Source organism: Rhincodon typus, chromosome 8 (genome assembly GCF_021869965.1).
Source record: "Rhincodon typus isolate 14 chromosome 8, sRhiTyp1.1, whole genome shotgun sequence".
Taxonomy (NCBI): domain Eukaryota; kingdom Metazoa; phylum Chordata; class Chondrichthyes; order Orectolobiformes; family Rhincodontidae; genus Rhincodon; species Rhincodon typus.
In genome coordinates this window covers 919,755-928,969 of record NC_063339.1, presented here as the reverse complement: position 1 = coordinate 928,969, position 9,215 = coordinate 919,755, and the positions used below count along the sequence as shown (strand labels likewise).

The window sequence follows — 9,215 nt, the reverse complement described above, 5'->3', positions numbered from 1 at the left end:
AAGCATGGCACTCCACGAAGCATGCTATTAATAAACACATTGAACTCGACCCCGTATACATTCCACTACGGAGGAAACCCGGAAGTGAGGCAATCCATCGCAACGGACCCCAGAGTTTAAAACTAGGCGGGAAAACACACCGACGCTTCAGCAGAGGCTGCACTGAGGATGTTACCAAGCACGGTAACGGAATGTCTGCAGAACAACAAACCAGCTCGGCGAGCCAACCAACCTCAACCCCAAATACAGTGCACGTAATTGATTAGTGTTAGAGGAATTGCAGACCTACTCAGTACAGTTTGACCTCATTATTTAATTTTTGAGCCCCAGTATGATTCTGGTCTGAAGGGTCACTGGACCTGAAACGTTAACTCTGCTTTCTCTCCACAGTTGTTGCCAGACCTGCTGAGTTTTCCCAGTAGCTACTGTTCTTGTTTAGGATTTCCAGCATCTGCAGTTCTTTGGTTTTTTTTGATTTTGAAAAATCTCTGCTCCTCCTCCTCCCAGCCAGGAGTATTACCTAGAACTGGGCCCAGTTAGCCTGGATGGAAATGAAGGAGTTTGATGCAGTTTAGCCTCAGCTCATTGGTTTTGTATTCCAGTAAGTGAGAGAAAGATTAACGTTCGTTTAATCTTTGTGAATGAGTATTAAGGCTGACAGGGTTCCACTTGTATTTCAAGATGAGTGGGAACAACTTTCTCTGCACTTCATCTTGATTTTGTTTGTTGGTTCCAGGGCGCTTGGGGCTGGATTCAGAGGAGGATTACAAATACCCAGAACGCGTGAGTCCTCACAAACCAAGGAGAAATGGGAAGAGTAAAGGAATGATTCAGGGTGGGATTGGGACCAGCTCAGTGGAAGGGGCAAAGAAAGGGACTGTGGAGGGTGAGTGGCAAGCAGAAAGTAGCGGGGACGTGGTGGGGAGGAAAAGAGGTGCTCAGTACAAGGCTGCTGTTTTTGGGATGGGTACACACAGGACAGCAGGCTGCAGGACGGTACAGGACACTGGGACATCGGAAGTCGGAGGCAGTTAGATCACGGAGGCTGTAGGGTGATGGGTAATGGGAAGGTGCAGGGTAGGGGAATGTGGGAGGGTGCAGGAGGGTGTCTGGGGTGAATGGTTAAGAGCTGAGTAGCTTTGGAACTCTTTGCATTAAATCTGCAGCCCTTGAAGGAGAGCCTTTGCTCCTCAAGTATTTGTTATATACTTTCTGAGGGTGAATGCGGTTGGGTTTCAGGTCAGTGACAGTTGGGTTTCAGGTCAGTGACAGTTGGGTTTCAGGTCAGTGACAGTTGGGTTTCTGGTCAATGACGGTTGGGTTTCTGTTGATTGTTAAGTTTATGATCAATGATGCTAGGAATGCTAGTTAATGTGTTCTTCTGATGATTCCAGGTTGACCTGCCAGTGAGCCTGAGCATTGTGTCAGTGCAATGTGGCTCTGATGGGACTTTCTTCATAACTCAGAGTGGCAAGGTGTTGGCGTGTGGTAACAACGAGTATAACAAGCTCGGACTCAACCACTACATGCGAGGTCTTCGCAAACACCCAATCAAAGTGAGTCCTGATCACAGCCCAAATCAATCAGAATTAACCATAGCCCTGAAGATTACTGGGTAATTGAATTGAGGTGTTCAAGCTAACTCAAGGACGGATAGAAGCTGTTTTCTCTTTCGGGGGTAGTCCAGAACGAAGGGGCAAAACACGAAACTTTATAAGTTTGTTTGGACGGATGTTAGGAAACAATTCTTCAGAAAAAGTGAAGTGGATATCTAGAACCTTCTGCTTCAAAAGGCTGAGATTGTTAGGTGTCGATAATGAAATTAATAGATTTTTACTCAGCAGGACCATGATTGGGATCAAGCTTAGACTGAAAGCCTTGTTTAGCTCCATTGTTGAGTAGCCAGGCTCCTGCCCTGGTGAAACCTGGCTGGTGCCCCTGAGGACAGGCCCGAAAAATTGGCTTAACCTTCTGGAGAACCAGTGGGATCATTGGAGGGATTTGAATGTGTTGGGCACTGAATACCTGAGGCCACATTGTTTTTTGGTAGGGGTTGTGCTGTATGAGCAGTGGGGACAGATTGTTCCTGTACTCCTGCATGTGGTGTTTTGATACAGTTTCTGTACTGGGGCGGGAAGGGGGAGGGTAAGGTGTGGGGACATAATATGCTTAGACACTGTCTATTGTGTTGGGGGTGTGGGTAAATAACTTGACCCTCTCTCCCTAGGCTGATCAGGAAGTTCCCTACATGACCTCACTGACTCTGTCCAAACAGCTGGCCATTTACAAAATCAAAACCATTTCTGCAGGCAAGACCCACACAGCAGCTATTGATGGTGAGTGATGACCCGCTGTTGTGTTATGTATCGCAGTAGATGATATCATCTACATGATGTCATCACCGTACCATGGCATGTGACCTACTGGTGTAAAGTTCTGAGACTCCATCCTACTGAGCTATTGATATATCCTGAAAACTAAAATTAATACAGGAGCTAATGCCAACATATTACCAGCATGCATCCTAACAGGCATGTACTGCAACAAGTGGCATTTAACGTGCAACCTACAAAAAAAAACTCTCATCATAGAACAGATCTTCAGATCTAGACAGTGGTAAATCACACTGCAGTGTCAATAAGCAAGTACAGCTTGGATTCCCTTCTACCTGAGAAATACAAATGGTCCAACAGTGACAGGATTACTGGTATGCACTGATCACAGCATCATAGCCATTCATGAGATTAAAGCCACAACACTGCTAGAACAGAGCAGTCGAATCATGTCAACCTTCACAAACAGCCATATCCGCACTACTTTGACACGATCAGTAATTTTAAGAGTCACATGCCATTGCGTATCAAGGATGAAGCAACCCTACATGTCAGTGCTCCAAGGAAATGCAATTTGCACATTCAGGAGAAGCTTCAAGTGAAGATGAATGAGATGGAGTAAAATGGTATCATTCGAAAGGTTGATTACCACACAGATTGGTGTAGCTTCATCATATTGGAAATAAAAATGGCACCAAAAGAGTAGGTGTTGATCCACGGCACCTCAACGTGTCACTTAAAAGTTGTCCACATAAAATACGAATTTCATCCCGAATGTTTTGGAGCCAGGTCATCCTGAGACTCTTAATTCTACATTTTTATTGATTTCGATTTGCGCCACCTGCTGTTGCGGGATTTGAACCTGGCTCTCCAGAACATTAACTGGAGCTCTAGATTAATAGTCCAATGAAAATACTACTAGGCCCTCGCCTGCACATGAAAGGTGGCAGCACTGTACTATATAGTCAGGATGGAGTCGCCCTGGGAGCCCTCAACGTTGACTCTGGATCCCATGAGGTCAATTACTTCAGATTAAATATAGACGAGGAAATCCCCTGCTGGTTAACATGTCCCATCCTCACTGAGATGATGATTCAGTATTCCTCCATGTTGAACAACACTTGGAGGAAGCACTGAGTGTGGCACGGGTGCAAAATGTGCTCTGTGGGGGATTTCAATGTCCACCACCAAGAGTGGCTCGACAGCAGCACGACTGTTTGAGCTGGTCGGGTCCTAAGGGGTATAACTGCTAGACTGGTTCTGTGGCAGATGGTGAGGGAACCAACAAGAGAGAAAAACATACTTGACCTCATCCTCACCAGTTTGCTGGCTGCAGATGCATCTGTTCATGGCGGTATCAGTAAGGGTGACCACCTTGTTGAGACAAAGTTCCACCTTCACATTGAAAATACACTCCATGATCCAGCATATTGCCTACTCAACCATTACCAACAAGCCAGGGGATTAACCCTGGTTCAATGAAGAATGCATGAGGGCATGCCAAAAGCAGCACTAGGCATACCTGAAAATGAGGTGTCAACTGGTGAAGCTACTAAACAGAACAGCTACTTGCACACCAAATAGCATAAGCAGCAAGTGATAGACAGAGCTAAGTGATTCCACATCCGATGGTTCAGATCTAAACTCTGAAGCCCTATCATATCCACTCGTGAATGATAGTGGACAATTACAAACAACTCGGTGGAAGAGGAAGTTCCACAAATATCCCCATCCTCAATGATGGAAAAGCTGAACACATGAGTGCAAAAGATAAGGCTGAAGCTTTTGAAGCAATCTTCAGGTAGAAGTGCTGAGTGGATGATCCACTCCAGTGACATCCTCCAGTGGTCCCCAGCATTACAGGTACCAGTCTTCAGCCAATTCAGTTCACTCCACGTGATATCAAGGAATGGTTGGAGGCACTGGAGAGTACAAAGGATATGGGCCTGACAACATTCCAGTAGTACTGAAGATTTGTGCTCCAGTGCCACTCCCCTAGTCAAGCTGTTCCAGTACAGTTACAACACTGGCATCTTCTCGATAATGTGGAAAATTGCCTAGGTATGTCCTGTACACAAAATGTAGGACAAATCCAACGCAACCAGTTACCGCCCCATCAGTCTACTATCAATCATCAGTAAAATGATGAAAGGTGTCAACAACAGTGTTATGTTAGCAGCACCTGTTCAACAATAACCTGCTCAGTGACGCCCAGTTTGGGTTCCCCCAGGGCGACTCAGCTCCTGACCTCATTACAGCCTCGGTTCAAACATGGTGAAAGGAGCTGAATTCCAGAGGTGAGGTGAGAGTGACAGCCCTTAACATCAAGGCCACATTCAACCAAGTGTGGCATCAAGGAGCCTTAACAAAACTGGAACCAATGGGTATCAGGGGCAAACTCTCCGGTGGTTGGAGTCATACCTGACATGTAGGAAGATGATTGTGATTGATGGAGGTCAGTCATCTCAGCTCCAGGACATCTCTGCAGGAGTTCCTTAGGGTAAAGTCCTAAGCCCATCTTCAGCTGCTTCATCAATGACCTTCCCTCTATCATAAGGTCAGAAGTCGGGATGTTCAATCATTGCAAACAATGTTGAGCATTATTCTCAACTCCTCAGATATTGAAGCAGTCCATGTTCAACTGCAACAAGATCGGACAATATCCAGGTTTAGTCTGATAAGTGGCAAGTAACATTTACACGAACACTCGGAAATGGCCATCTCCAATAACAGGCAATCTAATCACCACCCGTTGAAATTCATTGGTGTCACCATCATTGAATCCCCCACTGTCAACGTCTGCAGGTTACCATTGATCAGAAATGCAACTGGACATGCCACATAAACACATTGGCTACAAGAGTGGGTCAGAGGCTGGGAATACTGCAGTGAGTAACTCTCCTGACTCACCAAACCCCAGCCACCATCTACAAGGCACAAGTCAGGAGTGTGGTAGAATACACTCCACTTGCCTGGATGGGTGCAGCTCCAGCAACATTTAAGCTTGACACCATCCAGGACAAAGCAACCAGCTTGATTGGCACCACAGCCAACAAATATCCACTCCCTCCAACGCTGACGCTCAGTAGCAGCAGTGTGTACCATCTACAAGATGCATTGCAGAAATTCACCAAAGATCCTCAGACAGCACCTTCCAAACCCACGACCACTTCCATCTAGAAGAACAAGGGCAGCAGATACATGGGAACACCACCCCCTGCAAGTTCCCCTCCAAGCCACTCACCATCCTGACTTGGAAATATATCACCATTCCTTCACAGTCACTGGCTCAAGATTCTGGAATTCCCTCCCTAACGGCATTGTGGGCCTACCTACAGCACATAGACTGCAGCGGTTCAAGAAGGCATCTCACCACCACCTTCTCAAGAGGCACGTAGGGACGGACAATAAACACTGTCCAGCCAGCATAACATCCCATGAATGAATGAGGCAGAAATGACTTTGAAATAAAACACAAGCCAGGGACCAGAATGATCATGTTCAAGACACACCGAGCAGGTTACTTATCATGTTTCTCCTCTCTACATCTCTATACTGCGAGATTGAAGACATTCTCAAGATGGATTTGTTGCACTTTGCACCAGGACAGTGTGAACCGTTATATTTAGCAATTACCAAAGATGTTGCAAAAGACTGTTAACCAAGGATGACCTGACAGTATGAAGGAAGTTCCTGAGAACATTCCCTCTTTTGACAATTCAGAGACAATCTTGATATACCATGGCCAGTCATGTAAGGGCAAACACGACCTAATACCAAAAGCACTACACTAAGATATTAAATAAAAACTGAGAGACCTGCGGATGCTGTTAATCAGGATCAAAAACAGAAGTTGCTGGAAAAGTTCAGCAGGCCTGACAGCATCTGTGAAGAAAAATCAGAGTTAATGTTGTGGGTCCAGTGACCCTTCCTCAGAACTGCAGAAGTTCTGAGGAAGGGTCACCGGACTCTGATTTTTCTTCACAAATGCTACCAGACCTGTACTTTTCTAGCAATTTCCGTTTTTGACACTAAGGTATTATGTTCATGTTACATGAAGGACAAATGGGTACTGAATAAGATGGGTGGCATGTGAATATATGTGCTGGCTAGGGAAGAGTCAGAATATCCAGAGACTCATGAATGCACGTGAGACATGCCAAACGTACCGATCCCAGCAGCAGAGAGAGCCTGTACATCCACACCATGTTCCTTCCACTTCTTGGACAAAATACTAACAGAATTGTTCACAATGCGATGGGAGAATTGCATCCTTGTACTGGATTATTTCTCTAAATTTCACATTGTTTGATGACTTGTAACACAATGCTTGCAATCATCCCCGAAACAATGACTGCAATCTTCAACATATTCAGCATATGGGAGCAGGTAATATCTGACAATGCATTGGAGTTCACTGTAAAGCCATTCCAAGATGTGTGCTAAGTGGGGAGTATTTCACATTGTCATCCCACTACCCACACTCAAACAGAACATACCTTCAACTACACAGTCAAGTGTTGAGCAACAAAACGAGGTTTTCATATTATGCTGCTAGATTTTTATGGAGAAGGGACTGCTATCCCCAGTACAACCTACACTTGGAAGAAAAGTGCAAATAACCTTGACTAACGCCAGTTGTTGCTGCTATTTTGAGTTATGGGACACTTCTTCAGTGACAGAGGAGAATGAAAGGGACTTGACAGTGTGAGTCAGAAGTCCAGTCACAATTCCTGCATTTCAGCCAAGGTTTCTATGACGTGCAATCTTCCCTCTAGCCTGAGTGTCTATGCAGCTGCTTGGACAGTCCGTACCTGCCAGCCTGTGTCAGGATACGTTGACATCGAGTTCCAGAGGTCACTGCCAACCACACCCAGACCTTGGGGGTCCATGCAGCAGCATGAATAATGAGAGGAGTGTAGGTAGTGGTCCCAGGTTGACATTCCTGATCATGGTGTGCTATGTCGTGCTATATCAGAAGCCTGCTTAGAACAACATATGATACAGAGACTGAGGAAGAAAACTCATGATCATGATGATGATGATGATGATGATGATTGTGTGATGATGCCGAGTGACAGCAACAAGACAACTAAATTGTCAGCCGAGAACAATCAAGAGTAACGTGTACCCTGTCCAGATGGATAAACAGTCACCAGATTGAGACAAGTTGTCAGATCTCCAAAGTGCTATTGCAAAGTTTGATTAAATTTGTAAATTTTGTTTTTAAATGACTGTATAATGTCTTTGTACAATATGTTTGGGATTTCTGTTCTTCAGCAAAAGGGCAATGTTGTGTTCTGTCTCTCAGCGGATATGCGATATATCTTTAAAGGCATGCTCATGATGTCATCATTCTGCCATGGCCTGTGATCTTCTGGTATAACTCTCCCTTGTCTCCATCTTACTGGGCTCTGTCCCCTTGCAGCACGACACTCTGATGGAAGTGTATGACAATACATTTGAATTGATGAGCTTGAGCCCAGTCTCTCAAGTACCTGTGATTGTAGTGAGCATATGTTGGTACAAGGTGCTGTATTAGAGTTCATTGAATTCTTCAATACTACATGACCCATGTCTGATATTTATGTCACAGGAATGACACAGGTATCACAGTGTGATCGTTGTAGAGCACTGCTGTCATGCCAGATTATCATGTCAGTAATGGAAGGGGCTTAAGAACTCCAGGGGAATTTAGTTATATCCCCATAACTCTCCCCTCACCAACACTTTGCTATTTCTACACAGTTACTCCCTACCCTATCCCCTCTCATAAGTACTGTGCACATCCCTTGACAGTCGGGGTTAAATTTTTGTACCCTTTCTATCTTGTGTTCGGTCAGGGTTGGATGTTATATCCCTTGTATCATGTGTTGATAAGGGTTGGATGTTGTACTCCTTATATCATGGGTTGGTAGGTGTTGGATATTGCACAGGTCTCAATGTTAATTTGTTCTTATTCACTCAGAGCGAGGTCGCCTATTAACATTTGGCTGCAATAAGTATGGACAGCTTGGAGTGGGAGACTACAAGAAGAGAGATGGCATCAATGTATTGGTTGGTGCACTTGGAGGAAAGCAAGTGACTAAAGTGTCGTGTGGAGATGGATTCACCATTGCATCTACTGATGGTACCTGAGAGTCAATGTGACATATTGCGCATTAGAAGGATGTTGGATTGAAAATAGAGTTTCAAAATTTGATTGATCCAGCAGAATTCTTTTGAATTTTTTTTTTTTTTTTTTTTGTTTACTAGTTACAGACTCCCTTTGAGAAGGGACTGGTTACAGACCCCCATTGACAGGGGGCTGGTTACAGACCCTGTTTTAGTGGGGGCTGGTTACAGACCCCCATTGAGCTGAGGCTGGTTTCAGACCCCCATTGAGACAGGGCTAGTTCCACACTCCCATTGAGAAGGGGCTGGTTCCACACTCCCATTGAGACGGGGCTGGTTCCACACTCCCATTGAGACGGGGCTGGTTACAGACCCCCATTGACAGGGGGCTGGTTACAGACCCTGTTTTAGTGGGGGCTGGTTACAGACCCTGTTTTAGTGGGGGCTGGTTACAGACCCCCATTGAGACGGGGCTGGTTACAGACCCCCATTGACAGGGGGCTGGTTACAGACCCCCATTGACAGGGGGCTGGTTACAGACCCCCATTGACAGGGGGCTGGTTACAGACCCCCATTGACAGGGGGCTGGTTACAGACCCCCATTGACAGGGGGCTGGTTACAGACCCCCATTGACAGGGGGCTGGTTACAGACCCCCATTGACAGGGGGCTGGTTACAGACCCCCATTGACAGGGGGCTGGTTACAGACCCCCATTGACAGGGGGCTGGTTACAGACCCCCATTGACAGGGGGCTGGTTACAGACCCC

The 9,215-nt window shown here is 45.7% G+C and overlaps 1 protein-coding gene across 1 annotated transcript in view; it reads left to right on the top strand.

Annotated features, from left to right (window-relative positions):
- LOC109938684 (serine/threonine-protein kinase Nek9) overlaps nucleotides 1-9,215 on the top strand; it is a 162,009-nt gene that overhangs the window by 103,812 nt on the left and 48,982 nt on the right. The window contains exons 9-12 of the mRNA XM_048599984.1: nucleotides 737-783; nucleotides 1,395-1,556; nucleotides 2,228-2,336; nucleotides 8,302-8,463. Of these exons, the coding sequence (XP_048455941.1) occupies nucleotides 737-783; nucleotides 1,395-1,556; nucleotides 2,228-2,336; nucleotides 8,302-8,463 (480 nt within the window). The remainder of the gene's footprint in view (nucleotides 1-736; nucleotides 784-1,394; nucleotides 1,557-2,227; nucleotides 2,337-8,301; nucleotides 8,464-9,215) is intronic.